General features: G+C 35.1%; 1 protein-coding gene across 5 annotated transcripts in view; it reads right to left on the bottom strand.

The window, feature by feature from the left end:
- Window positions 1-19,386, bottom strand: part of Tenm1 (teneurin transmembrane protein 1) — a 780,422-nt gene that overhangs the window by 66,467 nt on the left and 694,569 nt on the right. For all 5 annotated transcript variants that reach the window (XM_040285140.2, XM_078034300.1, XM_005319330.4 and 2 more), the window contains one exon: window positions 2,619-2,773. In XM_040285140.2, coding sequence (XP_040141074.2) covers window positions 2,619-2,773 — 155 coding nt within the window. The remainder of the gene's footprint in view (window positions 1-2,618; window positions 2,774-19,386) is intronic.

The raw sequence follows: 19,386 nt of genomic DNA, 5'->3' as shown, positions 1-19,386 counted from the left end.
GATTTAGATCTACATCCAGGTATTTTTACTTGGATGCCAAAAAGGCACCTCAAATCCAACATGTCCCCAGTAGAACCCATCTTCCAACCCTTGCTCAAACCTTCTTCTCTTGTCTCTGAGTGAATGATACTACCACCTGTGTGCTTTTTAATGTCTGAAATTAAATCCGTCAAAACTTCTTTGAAGGTGCTGGGGCTGTGGCTCAGTGGTAGAGTGCTTGCCTCGCACATGCAAGGCACTGGGTCCGATCCTCAGCACCACATAAAAATAAATAAATGAATATATTGTGTCCATCTACAATTAAAAAAAAACTTTTTTGATTTTAGTTTCAACATTTCCAGAATCTGTATAGCTTCCTCAGCCAAAACTGTGATCCTTTAAACTCAGCCATTACCCTTGCTTGCCTATGTAATGTCATAAACCTGAGCAGCATCATAGTCTCACCATAGAGTTGTATTCCAAAGAAGTATCAGCTGAACATTCAAAAAGCAGTGGAAAGCAACTTAATTTGTATGGCATTTTTCAAAAGGTCCTAATCATTGCTACATTTCCATCACACTCATTACTTCAATTGTCTTTTAAGTGATCTCCCTGCCTCTAGCACTGATTTGCTTCATCTTATTCTCCATATTATATCTAGAATTATCTTTTAAAAATTAATTTCCCTGCTTAATGATGTTTTTGGCTTCCCATTGTCCACTGGATAAAATCACAACTCTATCATGTTTATAAGGTCCTTCACCATTTCACCCATGCAAACCACCTTAGTTTCATCTCTGACCACTCCTCCATATTTTTTTCACCACAGTGTTCTTTTTGGTACAGGCATATATGTTAACTATGTCTGCTGAGTACTTACTACACATATAGTCTACATCTCAAACCAAAAGAGATGAGGTAGTTTTTATGTTGGCAATTATGGTGATGAGGATCATGTTTGCTCTATTTAGCCAAAGGATTTTCTTTTTAGCATAACTTTTGCACACAGAAACAGATAAGTTGTTTAGAGTCGACTGATCACAGTACAAAGTGTCATATTTTAAGTTAAAAACACCCCACAAGTGAATCATATATATGCATCTTTTTCCCCCTCCCCCCAATATATTCATGCCCTTCTTTATTGTCATAAATAAAGCTCCTTTTCTTTGCCTTCTTGCAGGATTTGAATCACAGAAAACTTGAGACTATTCTAGGACTTGACAGTCTGATCCACTCATATCTGTATTAAGAATGATTTGTGAATTTTGTCTGTTTTCCAACTCCCCATTTTATTATTGACAATATTTGACTATTTTCTGAGTTTCTGGGATGAGGCAGGCGGCACACACAGAATAAGAAACCCCAAATAGGCACATCTCTAGTGTTTTATAGATTAGTCATGCTGGGTATAGGTGGGAGGAGATATTAGAACTAATGACTAAAGTAAGGTTTCTGAATGATGCATTCATTTTATTTTTCCTTCTTATCCTAGGTTTCAGGTGATATGACAATGGAGCAACAGGAATATCCTAACTGTGGAGGACACCACTAGTTGCCTATGCAACAGCAACCTTAAAACTCCTTGCTTAACAGAACACTGATACTGGTTCAAGAATCACACAACAATACACATAAGGAATGCTCCCTAGTTCTAGAAGATCTTAATCCACTACAAAAATCCTATTTCCCCTTTGTCAGTGACTAGTGAAAGCAAAGGGCATATGACTGAATTCTGGCCAATGTGACACAAGAAGGAAATCTACTAGTGTCTTTAGTCATATTATTATGTGAGATAATGAAACCTTATTGTTTAAACTACTTTCAGGCAAGTGTTTTATTATTTGCAGCCAAACCATCCTCTCTGAGACACTAACCAATCCCCAAACTCTCAATATCTACTCTAATTCCTTTGAAAAGATTCTCTAATAATCTACTTTAGCAGAGTCACAGATTTATGAAATGTTAGAACAATGTAAGTCCCTCTGAGGATCGTCTAGTCTATTTCCTTTATTTCACATACCAACCTGTTCTGTGTGCAGACTAAGCATCCACACAGTGCTGGGACTATGTGGTATGTTCCATAGTGTCCCCATATATACATAATGGTGATAATATCAGAATTTGGGACTCAAATGATAGCCACACTCAATTTTTTCTTATTGGCTAAAAAATTTTGCTAAACAAATATAAAACAGAACTCAGAGGATATTGCTTTTACTCAAGTAAACTTTAGAACATCCTAGGTGTTTATACACATGTGAACAACAAATCATGCTTATATTCATTAAAAAATATTTTAAAGACATTTAGTAGTCACTACTTTTCCAAATTTGAGCTATTGTTTCATTTAAAAACAATAAAATTATATATCTTTTTCAGTAAACAAGATTAGCCTTATTCTCTAATTGATTCCAATTTGGGAGACTTTTTTTATGTCAACATTCCACCTAGCATTACCATTTTCTCCCAACTAAGTTTTTCTGAGGAGGCAAAAAGTAACATATAAACAGCAACTTCTGCTATCTGGCATTATAACAAATACACCAGGCTTCCTTTCTACCTAATTTCTGTATGAGAAAATTGTTATCCATTTCCATGATGCCAAAAAGTGATAACACTTGAAAACCAGTGGTGCCTACCTGAGTGATGTCCATTCCTGAGTCACAGCTCAGTGGCTGTGTGGAAGTCAGACCGTTTGAGCCGATTACAGTTGTGATCACAGCATTCTCATTAATTCTCCGAATCATAGTCCCATCCACAAAGTAAATGAATCCATGCTTATCAACTGTGATGCCTGTTGGGAAAGAGCAAATGAGCATTAGTAGTCTGGTGGGTCATATTTGTACTATGATCAGTATTTTGAAAGAAGCCATAGAAATGGGAAGGCATTTTAAAGACATATGGATTCAATTTTGCTCAGCATATACAGGACAGTAATGGGAGAGGCTTGTTGGGACACACACTCCATACTTTGTATTTTAAAAAGAAACAATAAAAATAACATAAAGAGATAAAGCCAGGTCTAAACATTTTGTTGTATCCAGTTTACATTTTCATCACCCTGATACTTGCTTCCCTCCACAAGCAGAAAAATATTCTCTTTAAAATAAATGGAAAAAGCCAGGAGAGGCATTATATGTTACATTTCTTCTTGGGTATGCATACTAAGCCACTACTTATTTCATGGTTATATTAGAAAGTAACTGTCTTTAAAAATATTAGAATTATGTTTATCAATTCATACTCAGTTAACAGGGAGTTTGTAATAATTCTGATAGACTGGCTTGAGTTTTTACCCTCTATATTATCTATTAAGAGGGGGTTGGAGAGCAAAATTATGGCATTACACAGGGAATGGCTAAGCTTCTAGAAAAAATAAGTCAATAAAAATTTCACAGTAGTTTTTGCACACTGTGTTAATTACAGTCTTTTTTCTTGGAAAGTATAATAGCAGCTAGAAGGCTTGGGTTCTAATATTGAATATACCACTTACAACTGATATGTTATTTTGAGTTATTGTCTCCAAATTTCAGCCTCCTCTTTGGTAAAATAGGAAAAACATGATCTGTATTACCTAACTAATCAACTTCTCTGTTTTGCCAGGACTAAGGCAGGGCTCAGTTTTAAAACCTAGGCAGTCCTTAACAAACTGGATTAAAGTTTAATTTATAAATTAGGCATAGTAAGAGATTAACCACAACTATTTAATGAAAAGGGAATAATTATAATCGTATACTGCAACAAAAGTTATGTGAATGTGATCTCTCTCAAAGTATCTTATTGCATTGTACTTACCCTTCTTCTTGTGATGATGTAAATGATACAATGCCTATATAATGAGCTGAAGTGAAGTGAATGATGTAAATAAGCATTGTAACACAGCATTAGGTTTCTACATCAGGGTTACTTGAACACAAATGCTGTGATACTCCAAAAGTTGATCTGATAACTAAATAGTTACTAAGTGACTGATGAGTAGATAACATACAGTGTGGATATTCTGGACAGAGGGGATGATTCACATTCCAGCTGGACAGAGCAGGATGGTGTGGGATTATAACATGATACTTGGAATGATGTGGAACTTAAAACTTTTGATTGTTAATATTACATTTTCCATTTAATATTTTTGAACCATGTTTGACCACAGATAACCAAAACTGTATAAAGTAAAACTGTGGATAAGGAGGAGACTACTGTACTTTCAAACTAGTATATAATTTGTCATTTTCCATCTCCCCTTTATTGAGATCTGGTAAAACTCACTAGGCACATGTAAAAGTTAGAAATTTCTGTGCTAAATAAGCATCTTCTTATAATATAAGATTTTACATGCATATATACACGTGTATTAATTTTTCTGGGTAAACATAAACTCATCTAAGATAATTTAGAAACACAATAAATTATTTTTACATGAGCAAATTTATTGACAGAAGGTTAATATTAGAACCTAGATATATCATATGCTTTGATTAATCCTATCTTCCTTATAAAGAACTAGTCCTTAACATCTATAAAACTTACTTATTAAAACTTATTCATTTCAGCTTCCCCTGAATACCTATAAAGTCATCAGCCTTTGTGAATTCTCCAAGAAAACCAGCATTTTCAAACAAGTAAATTCTATACCAATAAATCCCATTATCATTTTTTAGAGGCAATAAGGACCTTTAAGGTTTATAAGCAGACTTTTAAGAATGAGGCAGGTCAAACAATAGAGGCACATGAACATTTATTTCTTCTCCAGAACATTTCAGTTGAGGATGAATCAAGAGGAACATTTGCCTTTTATTTTTGTATGTGTTTTGGCACAATAAATTTTTAACTACTTAAAATTGGTCTGTTTTGTGACAGGCCTATGCTATAGGACTATCTTCTATGAGCTGACCTCTATATTAAATAGCACTAAGTGTGAAATTTAAAAATTGGTCATCAGAAGAGGAAGGACTGAAGGATTAAGATTCAAGCCTAGAGAAGGGTGACAGTAAATGCATTTGAAGTGTATGAAATTGTGAATCACTTATTAAACATTTAGTGAATGCCACTATACTAGATCCTTTAAGAGCCAAAGGATGAAGATTCTAGGTATATGAAACCAAGAGTAAGAGGAATACTCTGAAACTTTAGTAAGGTATTAAAGATAAAATTAAGTGTTGCTCTTATTAGAAAGTGGTAAACTTAGAGAATCTGATCCTCTAAAATTTAAGCAGGTTCATGAAAGGTTTAGAAAATGAATGTATATTTAATTAAAGTATTTGTGGAGATACATTAATCAGCTTTCTGTTATTGTAACAAAAAATCTGAGATAATATACATAAAGAGAGGATAGGTTTATTTTGGCTTAGGTCAGAATTGTAGCCCATGGTTAGTTGGCCCCATTGCTTTTGGGCCTGTGGTGAAGTATCTCATCATGGTGGGAGGGTAGGATTCATGAAGACCTTTACAGCTAGAAGTAAAAAAGAGGAAGGAGTGAGGTCCCACTCAAGGGCATAACTTCAATGACCAGAAGACCTCCCAATAATTCCCAATTCTTAAAGTTTCCACTATGTGTCAATAGTGCTACGTGAAAGAGCAACGCATAGAATCTTTAACACATGGGAATTTTGCAGGACATTTCAGATTCTAACTGTAACTGTCAGTATATTTATACTGACAACAGAGAAGGACAATTCTATTCCTTAACTACTACACTTAATATCCCCATCAGGGTTCAGGATTTGGAATGACCCAGGAAGAATAATCTTGGACTATACATGGTTTTCTTACCTTTAACCTTTGTGAAGTTTTAAACACTGTGAACTTATCTCTCTCTGTTCATGTCAGCTGAGTTCCACAGATGAGTGCCCTTTGAAATAAGTCTGGGTTTATTAAATACTCACTATTGTATTTGCCTTCAGGGCTTATTCCACTGACAGTTTGTAGAATATTCTCCTTTTATATATTTGTGTAGCAACTTATTTTATCATGGTCCAAATTCCAAACATACTCCTTTTTCCTTGAGACTCTCTAGTTAACTTCAATTGGGTTATACTTAAGACTTGGGGTTGAAAAAGAAATAGTACCACGGACTTTGAGAAAACTGGGGGATATGTGCTTTATAAATGCACCTGGGCACATTTTAAATGTACATATTTTCCTTCTGTTATAAGACAAGCAACCATCCAACACCCAAACTATTTCCCCAAAAAACTAGTTTTACAAACTCTTTGCTGGTGGAATTTAAGGGGTGTTTAATTTTCACTGAGGATAAAAATCAAATTGGAAATTCCAGGCAGGAAAAACATAATTATTTTTGTCCATTATTTGGAGAGGTTTTCCTTCTTATAATGAATATGGCTATAACCCAGGAATAGTGATGTAGTTTGATCTATTACTGCTTGTTAGACTGAGTGGGAGGAGTTAACACATACCCAGTATATTTAAGCTTTATTCTTTAGAGGTGAGGATGTGATTTCAGATAACATAAAGCCATCTGGGGCTAGCAGGATATTCAGATTAAATTTACTTTCATATTTTGATCTAGTTGTATCTGGATCTCTAAAACTAGTTATCCAATGTTGTAGACATAGTTTGTACCAATAGCCATGTTCATTGATGTGATGACAGTGTTTTCATTAGCACTTAAAATATGATTGAAGGCACAGCTTTTGGATAAGGAAATATTTAATCTGCATTAAGGAAACAATTTCCAGGGTTTAAAGTTTTAATCAGTATTCATGTTTAAAGCAAGCAAGAAAATAATATCAAATGCTTTCCCTGCATCTCTTGAGATGATCATATGATTTTTATCTTTGAGTCTATTGATGTGATGTATTCCAAACACTAGAAAAACTAGGGATATCAGGAACATACCTCAACATTGTAAAGGCTATCTATACTAAGCCCCAGGTCAACATCATTCTAAATGGGAAAAATTAAAAGCATCCCCTCTAAAAATTGGAACATGACAGGGATGCCCTCTTTCACCACTTCTATTTAACATAGTTCTTGAAAGTCTAGCCAGAATAATCAGATAGATGAAATAAATTAAAAAGATGTGGGTAGGAAAAGAAGAACTTAAACTATCACTATTTGCAGATGATATGATTCTATACATAGAAGACACAAAACATTCCACCAGGAATCTCCTAGAACTAATAAATTAATTCAGCAAAGTAGCTAGATATAAAATCAACACCCATAAATCAAAGGCATTTATGTACATTGGTGACAAATCCACTGAAAGAGAAATTAGGAAAAAAACATCCCATTTACAATAGCCTCAAAAAAAGAGAATAAACTTAATGAAAGAGGTAAAAGACCTTTACAATGAAAACTACATCATGCTAAAAAAGAAATTAAAGAAGACCTTAGAAGATGGAAAGATCTAACTTGTTCTTGGATAGGCAGAATTAATATTGTCAAAATGACGTTACTGACAAAAGGACTATACAGATTAATGCAATCCCAATCAAAATCCCAATGACATTCCTCATAGAAATAGAAAAAGCAATCATGAAATTCATCTGGAAAAATAAGAGACCCAGAAGAGCCAAGGCAATATTTAGCAAGAAGAGTGAAGCTGATGGCATTACTATTCCAGATATTAAACTATACTACAGAGTAACAGTTACAAAAACAGCATGGTATTGGCACCAAAACAGACTGGTATACCAATGGTACAGAATAGAGGACACACAGACTAACCCACATAATTACAGTTATCTTCTATTAGATAAAAGCACCAAAAACATGCACTGGAGAAAAGATAGCCTCTTAAACAAATGGTGTTTGGAAAACTGGTAATTCATATGTAGCAAAAAGAAATTAAACCTCTATCTCTCACCCTATCCAAAAATCAACTCAAAGTGGATCAAAGACTTAGGTACTAGAACAGAGACCTTGTGCCTAATGGAATAAAAAATAGGCTCAAATCTCAATCTTGTCAGATTAGGCCCAAATTTTCTTAATAAGACTCTTATAGCACAAGAATTAAAACCAAGAATCAATAAATTGGATGGTTTCAAACTAAAAAGCTTCTTAGCAAAAGCAACAATCAATGAGGTGAATAGAGAACCTACAGAATGGGAGCAAATCTTTACCATGAGCACATCAGATAGAGCACTAATCTCTAGGATATATAGAACACTCAAAAACCTTAACACCAAAAAAACAAAACAAAAAACAAAACAAAACCAAAAACAAAACCAAAAAACCTAATCAATAAATGGGCCAAGGAACTGAACAGACACTTCTGAAGAAGATATACAATCAATCAACAAACATATGAAAAAATGTTTGACCTCTCTAGCAATTAGAGAAATACAAATCAAAACTACTCTAAGATTTCATCTCACTCCAGTCAGAATGGCAGTTATCAAGAATACAAACAACAATATGTATTGGCAAGGATGTGGGGAAAAATGTACAGTCATACATACACTCATACATTGCTGGTGGGATTGCAAATTGGGGCACCCAATTTGGAAAGCTGTATGGAGATTCCTTGGAAAACTTGGACTGGAACCACCATTTGACCCAGCTATCCCACTCCTTGGCTTATACCCAAAGGACTTAAAAACTTCATCCTACAGGGACACAGCCATATCAGTGTTTATAGCAGCACAATTCACAATAGCTAAATTGTGGAATCCAGATACCCTTTGTTAGATGAATGGATAGGGAAACTTTGACTACACACACACACACACATACACACACACACACACACACACACACAATGTGGAACACTATTTAGAATTAAAAGAGAATAAAATCATGGCATTTTCAGGTAAATGGATGGAGATGGAGAATATAATGCTAAGTAAAGTTAGCCAATCCCCAAAATCCAAAGGCCAGATGTTTTCTTTGATGTGAGGATGCTGATCCATAATGGTGATGGTGGGGAGCATGGGAGGAATGGAGGAACTTTAGATAGGGCAAAGGGGAGGGAGGGGAAGGGAGGGGGCAAGGGGGTAGAAATGATGGTCTAATGAGTTAGACATTATTACCCTAAGTTACATGTATGAAATAACGAATGGTGTGAAAATATTTGTGTACAATCAGTGACTTGAAAAATTGTGCTCTATATGTGTAATACGAAATGAATCACATTCTGCCATCATGTATAACAAATTAGAATAAATAAATAATAAAAAGAAAAGATATATCTCTGATATTACTACAAGTTTAGGCAGTGACGCTGGAAGGGTGGGCGTGGAGGTGGGAAGAACAACACACAACAGCTTGAGTCCCCATACCCATCCACCCCCACCAAGGAAAATATCCAGGATCAGACGCCCATGCAGCATGTTTAGCTTGGAGCACATTTTTACATTTGTGAGAAAATAAATAAATCCTTGTAAATTAGTGCACATAATGAAAGCACTGACAGACCATAACCTGGATGTGTGAATGGTGCTGTCTCCATTCATCAGCATTAAGCCCTAACAAGCTCCTCTATGGAGGGACCTGCTCATAAATAAAGTGCATCTTGTAAAAAAATTATTCACAGTGTCTTATGCAAAGTAGGGGACATTATATAATATCTGAGCTGTAGGTTCTTTTCTCTGTGAAGCATCTCTCTGTATGAAATGGCTGCAAATTACAGGTGAAATTATTTGACTTCCTTCCTTGTCTTATTATCCTACAATGAATAAATGCTGTAATTCTTAAGAAGACAATTGCCTAAAGCTTGGGCAGCCAGGGGAGTTACTAATAAATTTATCACCTGTTGGGGAAGAGGATGCTGCTGATCAATATTAAAGAAACAGGGGCATGGTGATGTGATCACCACATGTCCAGATGTGGAACTTAATAGCCTGAAAATAGTAGGTAAAATCCCAAATTAGATAACAGCAAAGATGAGTTTTGGACTGTGCACAATGCCAATTTCAAATGTTGGCAGAAGGCATCTGTATACTTAATTTTAAAAAATTACACCTGCTGAGGTTACGTACATTTTTATTATTTCTATATGAAAAATGAAGCTTCTTTCAGGATATAAGCTTTGGAAAATTGTCATAAAATTCTCTTCATCTATGGCCCTGGCAACCACAAAACTGAAATACTGGATTTTTTTTCTGCAAGAATCTGCTCTTTAATTTTATGAGACAGAGATAAATGGTGAAAATCAACTTCTAGGGAATGTCCCAAGCTCAATATAGTGTCTGCTCAATCTCCAATACTGAGAGTGGTGAACTGTGTAACTGACATTAGCCAGTTGATCCTGCAGTGTTTTTTAAGTCAGAGATATTTTGCTTTGTTTGTGTGCATTCCAATTCTCTGAAAATTGGTATCATATATGTGGTATATATGGAAACTCTACTAGACAGAATAGTATTTTCTCCAACTGATCTGACTAGTGTCAACTTAATTACCCACTGGGATCGGAAAGGGCCAACTTACTTCCGCACCATAAGCCTGTTAAGTTCTCCTGTTAAGTAACTAAATGAAGCTTCTAGAACTCAGAGGGCTTATAGATACAAGTGTGTTAACTAGGAGTCGAAAGAGGAAGAATTTAATGAACAGTTGAGGTGATTTCACTGAGTGGTTAACAATGAGATCAGAATTTTTCCAGTAGGAGGCTTTAATAAACTTATTATAATATTGTATGATTAGCAAGTAAGTATTTAATTAGATATTCTGTTTAATGAAAAAGTGAAAGTATATTTTAACCAATAAAAGTAATTTTCTAAAGTATTTAAATGCAAATTTAAAATGATAAACATTCAAACTAATGTTCTACTGGCTAAAATATCCTTTCCTTGATGACTCAGAAAATACTTTAAAAGGCTTTCGTCATAAGGAACAATAGATTTGTGGACTAGTTAACCAAGAATTCTGTCTGAGAGAAACATAGACAAGGTCTGTATTCTTCTTCAACTCTCAAAGTTTTAGACTTCAGCTTTGCTGCAAGGCAAAGTGTATGAGCAGTTTTTCTACCTCTATCAACCACTACTTTCTAAGAGCTTACTGAGGAAGATGTTTTTCCTTTACTTACTAATTTATTTAAAATTTATTCTAAATCTATTATATGTCAGGCACTGTGCTAGACACTGGGAGTACAGGACAATGTAAAACAGATAAAAATTGCCCTTGAGGAGCTCAGAAATGTCAGAGGGATGGACAAATAATCAGGCACAAAGCCATTGGATAAGCACTAGTTTGGGGCAAGTTCAAGGTGCTATGGGAGCAGCCTTGGGGACTGGGCTGGGGATATTAAGGTTGTGAGTGATATCTGTGTTGAGTGATGTGTAAGCTAAAATCTAAAGGAAGCGTTCAATTTCTTATGATTCTACTATGAAATCCAGATAAACAACACTGAAAATTCATGAAGTATGACTGATATTGTTAGATGATAACTATTTCCATTTGCTGAGGGTACTGTGATATTTCAGGTGCTGTGCTGAATTCTTTACATGTATTTTCTTACTTAATCTTCATAATAGACTTGGGAGTAGATATTATTTTCCTTTTTTTGGTGAAAAAATGGAAATGCAGAGAAGTAAAGTGACTAACTCTAGGTTACATACTAGTTCATGTTTTTCTGAGTTCAATGATAGTTCTCTTAATCACTTACTATATTGTTTAGTTCAAATAGGCTACCAATTGCTTTACACATAGGAGTACCATATAAAACTAGTTTAAGAAGGTTCAGAAACTCCATGAGATTACCTGAAAAATATTTGGTTTAAGGGTACTGTCATAGGAAGAGGGTCCATTGGTTATGTTAGATTGTCAAAGGGATCCATGCAAAATATTGTTAAGTATCTTTGTATTCCTGTACATGACCTAGACTTCTTTGGAATTATTCTTCAAATATATTCTGTAGCTTCATCCCCACAAAGTTGATGAACTTGGTGGAAGTATTGAGAGTTCCCATATGGTGAGGAGTTTAATAACTTAGTTATTATTATATGAACTCACACTTAAAGAGGAGGTCCCAGAAACTCATATGCTGTCAGTGGTCTGGTAGGTGATATAAATGTAAAAGCTAAGCCAGGAATTAGACCATATAGGTTATAGGGGAAATGAAGGTTAACTAAAAGAGAGCATTTCCCACCTAAATGTTTCATTTTTAAAAAAATGAAACCAAATGAATTATATATATATAATATATATTATATGAACTGGATTTGATCCTTGACTTTCCAGCTCATGATGCTTGCTATAGGATAATCAGGAAGGATATATCAACACTGAAGAGGCTGCTGTAATCAGAGCAGATCTATTAATTTAGAGTTCTAAATAATTAATTGAGCACTGCTGTTAAAAGTTATGTCTTGGAGCTGGGGTTGTGGCTCAGTGGTAGAGCACTTGCCTGGCACATGTGAGGCACTGGGTTTGATCCTCAGCACCACATAAAAATAAATAAATAAAATAAAGGTATTGTGTTCATCTACAGCTAAAAATATCTTTTAAAAAAGTTATGTCTTGGTAAAAGAACCATGAAACCAAAGACAATCAAAGCTAGTTGTGATTCTCAGCACTGGAAAATGAAATACTTGGATAAATGTTGATGTAATTCTTTTTAAGAACACACTCTCTTTTGTTCCCACCAAGACGAAATCCCATAGTTTGTGACAAGTTACCTCATCAGATTTAGTCAAATCAGCCAGAAAAGTAGGTGTCCAAGTTGAATTCATCTTGCTTTTGCTCTGGCCCCATTTCTCTTCTTCACTTCTCTTTTAGAAAGTCATTTCCTCTTCAGTATGGTTCAGATAGTGCTATATACTCAGGTCATTCATTTTTTTTTCCTTCTGAGAATAAAGTTAGATTGCATTTCCTAGCTTCTTCTACAGTTACGTGTAGGCAGAAGTGATGTATGTCACTTCTAGACCTGACCCCTAACAAAAACTCTGTTGAGTTCCTCTATAAATCTCCCCCTTCTTCTGTAGGCTGGCTAGTGGAAGATTCCAAGGCCTAAGGTATTTAGGATCCACTAGATGGAAGAAGACTGGTTCCCTGAATAACTGTTTGGAGCAAAGAGTCTACCTCCCACCACCTGGCAATGCATATTGGACTGTGATGTGAATAAGAAACACATTATTGGTTTGTTAAGACTCCAAAATTATGTACATATGTTTAATATAGTTTTTAGCAGCCCAAAATTCATCAGCCCAAAATCATATTCACATTTAAAGGCTTTTATAAGATGATTCTTATAATGGGATGCCATATAATATTTCAATAATGTACCCATTATGTAATGTTCAAATTAGAGTAAACCTATCTCCTCAAACATTTGCTATTTCCTTGTGGTAAAAACACTTAAGATCCTATCTTCTAGCCTTTTGGAATGTATAGTAAATTATTAGTTACCCTTCTCTGTAACAAAACATCAGAACTTATTCCTTCCATCTGTGATTTAGTACCTGGTGACCAACTTTCACCCCTGTCCCATATTCTCCTCAGCCCCTGGAAACCTCTAGTGTACACTCAGCTTCTGTAACATCAATATGCTTCTTTTTCATGAAGTCTTCTCTGAAAACCCCAATTCATCATTGTCTCTCTTGTTTTTAAACCATAGAAGCTGTTGTTTACATATTTTTTTTGAGATTTTTGAAGACTTTTTCTTTTTAGTGTACTATAGTTATACATAATAGTGGAGTTCATTTTGATGTATTCATGAATACACACAATTATTTGCCCCATTTCAATTCCTAGTTAGTTCTACCCTCTTTCCTTCACTCCTCCCTACCCTTATCCCCTTCTTCTACTCTATTGTTCTTCCTTCTATTTATTTATTTTTTTAAATTGGTACATTATTGTTATACATATAATTGGAATGCATTGTGATATTAATATATGTACACAACATAATTTAGTCAGCTTTATACCACAGCTCTTCTCTCTTTACTCCGCTTATTTATGCATTTTTAATGTGAATTTTCCAATCCTGCTATCTAAGCTAAGCTCCTCGAGGGCAAGAACTTGATTTTGTGACTTCTTTTTATATCTCAACAAATCCAGACTTGGACAAAAATGTTCAATAAATCTTCCTGAATTATAGACTAAATTTCCACATGTTTATGTTGAAATACATCTAACTTGAATAAAGTAAAGCATGCCAGGAGGTCAAAAGTACATACAAATGTCTCTAAAAATGTGTTTAGAAAGGATGCAATGATAATCTCCTTCTCCCAAGACCTTTAAGAAGAGTATAGCACCTAACAATTAGTGATGATTATAGTAATGGAAAGAGGGGGGTTGACAATCAGGAAATAGATGAAGGACCATAGATTAAATTAACTGCAAATAAATGTGATCTATATGGGTAGCTATACTGAATAACAGTGCTCCCTCACCACACCAAATCCATTTTGCTCTCTCAACACAGCCTTGTTGTTGTGATCTTGTAATCTTGTTCAACCTTAGTATATGTCAAAAGTTATAAAGAAACAGAAATGTCTCAAGATTTTACCTTAATTTGTTTCACTACATACTTTATAAGGAAAAGCAGAGAGAACACTGGCTCTAAGGTTAGTTTGGGGATCTGTGTTTCAGTCTGTCTTATTCTAAACATCAGCTGTAGGACTTTGGATAAGGCATTTAACCACTCAGCATAGTGGTTTCCTAGCCCATACATTATTACTTATTACACAGGGAAAAATTCTATGAAGCTCACAGGAGCCAATGGAATGAAAAGACTTTGAAGAGGATAAAGTATGGGAGTGCTAAGTAGTGTCCGAATTGCATAGTCATTGCTGTTTTCTTTCTGAAAGTGACTTTTCAAAGCCTAGAATGATAGACAAAGATTTTTTAGACCTTTATTTTATTTTATTTTCATGTGGTGCTGAGGATCGAACCCAGTGCCTCATGCATGCTAGGCAAGTACTCTACCACTGAGCCACAACCCTGGCCCCATAGACAAAGATTTCTATGCAGGCCCTGTTTCAACATTTTAAGCTTTTCTATGTTGGAGAGATAAACAGAATAAGATGTTAGTCCATAAAGTCTTATGTAACCTTTGCCAGCACAGTGCCCTATGTTGAATTCACCACAGAGACAAGGCAGTAGTTGAAAACAATTTTGTTAGCTCAGGGGAAATACTGTACTATTGAACTATTGATGTAAAAACCTTCAAGCTTTTATAAGATGGTTAAAGTTTTCATATAGAGAATGAAATAAATCAAGCTCCATGCTTTGCAATTGGCTAAGGAAGATTCTGGGCCAAGGGTCATAGTGGCATTTCAACATTTAAAAGTGAAACCAGACACTAATAATGATATGAATTAGTTTTCCTGGCTTTATAGAGGGTGTGTGTGTGTGTGTGTGTGTGTGTGTGTGTGTGTGTGTGTGTGTGTGTGTCTGTAAGAGAGACTTGGGTAAGTAGAATGTTCTAGTTCAGATCAAAATGTATACATTTTGTTTTATTTTTTATGCTACAATTCCTGCCCAAAAGATTCGTGGAGAGTGAGATTTAAGGGAATTCAGTACACAGTACTTAGTATGGTCTAAGATAAATGAGGTTTACTAAATCTGAGCTGAAAATTTTATTGCCCCCCTTAAAAATTCTTCAAACATCAAGCAACTGTATATAGGACACAACTCAGATACACTTTGAAGTAATGCCTCTATCATTTTAAGAAAACAAACCACCTCACAAGATCCTTATGTGAACAATTAGCCCAAGGAAGTAAAGTTCATTTATTGCCCATGGACCAGCAAAAAACTAATTGCAGTTGTTCCACTCTAGGGAAAATAAGTCTCTCTCAAGGTATGTGAGCATCCAAGAGGTTCTAATAAAAAAGCAAACTAAGTAGAATACCTTGTCCTGAATACTCAATAAAAGCAGGATATGAGGAACCAATCCAACAGTGCTTACTATTCACAAAGTAGGCAAACTCAAGAAGAATTAAAATTTCTATAGAATAATTATTTGCTCATTCAAAACAACACAGAAGGCCCATTTTAAATTCTTCAAATATCTGTACATCTTGACTAATGAAGCTAATGCAAACAGAAGTTCACCCAGTCAGGAGTGGTAGAGTCATTTGTGAAAGGGAAGGCACGGTGTAAATACAATTTTTTAGCCTTTCTAATGGAAGTTCAAGGGACATGTAGGAGGGCTGATTTGGGCTCAATCAATAATACACGAATGCAACAACAGCATGCACGTATGCACACACACACAACAGCTGAGTAAAAGCAAAAGATAGTTGAATTAGTTTTTATGAACAAACAACTCATTGTACTGTTTTCTCTTTTCCACGCTCTGACCTACAAGTTTGACAATCTGTGGGCATGAGAAGGTTATACCCAAAGTTATGGAAAATGCTGAATACCTTGTTCAAAGGGGTTGACAACTTCCTTAGCCTTGTCTTCATGAGACTGGACTTTCTGAGGCTATCTCTTTACCTTTTACCTCTAAGCTTTTCAACCACAAACATAAGTTCATGAGAGACATGAGAGGAGAAGGAAAGAGTGTAGAGGCTGGTGGTAGAAGATGGAAGATCTGCTTGTGAGACTGTGATTCAAATGAATTTACATAATCTCCCACAGTTCAGGTTTTTGCCTTTGTCTATGGTGAGAATAAAAGCCGAGTTGCCCATATCAGTGGATTACAGTAAAGGCCAAATCAAATAACAGCTGTTCTGTCTGTGAAATCTTTCCAAAAGGTTAACACAAGTGTTGTTAACAATTATTTATGTTTTTGATTAACAGTTTTCTAGTATCATGCTCTGGTTTATCTGTTATATGATTACCTGCTTCAACATGGTTCGACTTAGATGCCAGGAGCCCTGTGTGCAATTCTGTTAGTATCTCCTCTAGGCTGATAGTGATGATCTGTTTGTATATGATCCTGTATAATACACCACTCTCTTTCCCTTCATCATAGCTTTGCCTGCACTACACCCTGAGCCTGAAATGATCTTTTTTCCCTAGGATTCAAATTGGTTCATCTTTCAAGGCATAGAACAAGCCTCAAGAATTTTGATACACAAACTGATTCAAGCGCTTTCAAATATCTTGATGGAAGTATTTCCTTGTCAATTATATCAAGCAATTTCATTGGTCTTGTCACTACTTTATTTTCCACTGCCCTACCTTCTCTCCTTTACCTTATTCTTTTTTAAACTGGGTTTTAGTTATACATGACAATAGAATATACTCTGACATAATTATGGAATATAATTTGTCTAATTAAGTCCCCAGTACTTCCCCTTTCCTTCCCTTCTTCCCACCCCATTCCCTTCTCTCGACTGATTTTTCTGCTATTTACTTATAGATTTTTTAAAATTAGTGTCTTATGAATGTACCTTAATCTTTCTTATTTCTTTTGGAGTTCACTTGACTTATTAGGAATAGAGGTTAAAATCCATTTCCCAGTTTTTCTTTACCCTTGTGTCCAGCTTTTTTTCAATTTCATTTCTTTTCCTCCACATCTTCCTTTTTCTGCTTATTTCCCTCTCCCTTTCTATCCAAATCCCAATCCATTTTCCATTCCCTGAACCCTTGTAATGTTTAAAGTTTATATCACAAAACTTAATGCTGGATTATGATATTCTTTAATGAGTCTCTCTCTTGCCTCCCCAACCACCTTATATTCCACTCCATGGCAGGGGCCATATCATTTTACTTCACTTAAAAATCTTGAATTTGCTGCTTGAAAAGCTTAACAAAACAGTTGATCTCAGGGAACATTGTTCTTTTTCTAACAAGATATACTGGGATCATGATGTGGGTTGTTTGACAGAATAGCTAAAACCAGTGGGAGTCTTATGAATAGGAAAGCAAGACCATTGGCACTGGTGTCTTATTGACATCAGTTAAATACTTTGGAACTATTAATTAAGATGACAGCATCTCTTGATACCTGTCGAATAACCAGGAGGATTTTATGTAACAATCAATGGTCACAGTGTTGAACTACAGTATTAACATAGTTCTTGCATTGCGGGAGTACTTTTTATGTTTATAGAATTAATGACTAAGATCTTTATTAGAAACAGAACAATTTGAGCAATTAAAAAAGTAATTAATAATAGCCAGTGAGTTTTATAAAGGAAGTAAAAAAAACCAAATGGAGGCATATTAAAATAATGTCACATACCATTTTTGCAACTGCAATGGTTATTAATCCAATAGTTCAAACACCTCCAGAATTTCCAGGAACTAGGAACATATAATTTATGGCTAATTCAAGAGCCAGTAGTTTTGGTCATCTCTTAATTGACTATTTTCTTTTAAAACATTCAAATTGATTATTTGAATAAAGCTATACTATTAAAACTGGACCAGATATACTTGGGAAATAAAACAGTGCCCAGCATTAGTAAAAAAAGAGGGTTTTAACTGTTGCTCTGTTTTTTTTAAAATTCCAAGTTTAATGAGCTAAAATCAGAAGACATTAAGATATAGTCTTTTCTCGGTTCAGTTTCCTCAGAAATGCCCCCAGTTTTACTACTCTGGGAAAGATGAGAAGGTATCCTGTACAAGATTCAAAGTCCTAAAGCAGGGCTGGAGCAGGAGCTTTTCTGCAGTTCGGATTTTACTTTTTTTAAGAGAACACAGAGAAAGGATTGTGGAAACCAACGTAGGTAGTCCTGGCAGAATACATTCTGATGAATTTTGGCTTGGGGAAAGACAAAACAGACTCATCAATCTACTACTATGGCTTCAATTTCCTTGGGTTAGAGATGCCTTCCAAAATGAGAAATGATTCCTGCCCACTCAGGGAAATTACCACTGTAATCAGCTTCCCTTCCTGAGTAAATACTGGTAAAATGGGGCACCTACCCACCTTCCTTTTCCCCAAAACCCATTACACAGTCTAACAAGATTTTTGAAAAACCAAATGGAATAGCTAGCAAATAAAACTGGAAGAAAAATAGAGCAAATAACACTGGGGCTTCCTGGCTGGGCTTTGATAGTTGAGGCTTGAAGATAACCTCACTTTTGAGTTACTAAGCCTGTAACTCCTCAGGGAAAAACTTTAAATGGGCCAGAACTCACTCCCAAGGAAACAGTGACTTTTTTTGTTGTTGTTCAATGATAAAATTGACTATATCCAGGCTCTTCATGATCAGACGTTTAGGGAATTCCACATGACACATAACTAAACGTGCTGATTCACTAATGGAAGAGCCTTAAATTCAGTCAGTTAAAAAAAATAAGAGATTAATATCAGTCATTATAGGAGGCCTTGAAGACTGGTCTCATGTAGATACATATACCTTACAGGTCATTAAATACTCTATCATCTCTTTATGAATGAAAACCTTATTTGAAACAAAACAAATCAATTTTTGAAATAGAATGGCCAGACATAAAACTTTAAGTTGCTTTCTCAAACTTCTTTTTTTTTGTGTTTCAAAATTATGAAACATTTAAAATGAATACACGTTGGAAAATGATACTATAGACTGCCATTTATCCATCACCAGGATTTAATAAGTACTGACATTTTGTTCACATATC

The sequence above is a fragment of the Ictidomys tridecemlineatus genome, chromosome X (genome assembly GCF_052094955.1).
Source record: "Ictidomys tridecemlineatus isolate mIctTri1 chromosome X, mIctTri1.hap1, whole genome shotgun sequence".
Taxonomy (NCBI): domain Eukaryota; kingdom Metazoa; phylum Chordata; class Mammalia; order Rodentia; family Sciuridae; genus Ictidomys; species Ictidomys tridecemlineatus.
Note: the sequence above shows the minus strand (reverse complement) of the source record. Positions and strands in the feature narration are given on the sequence as shown.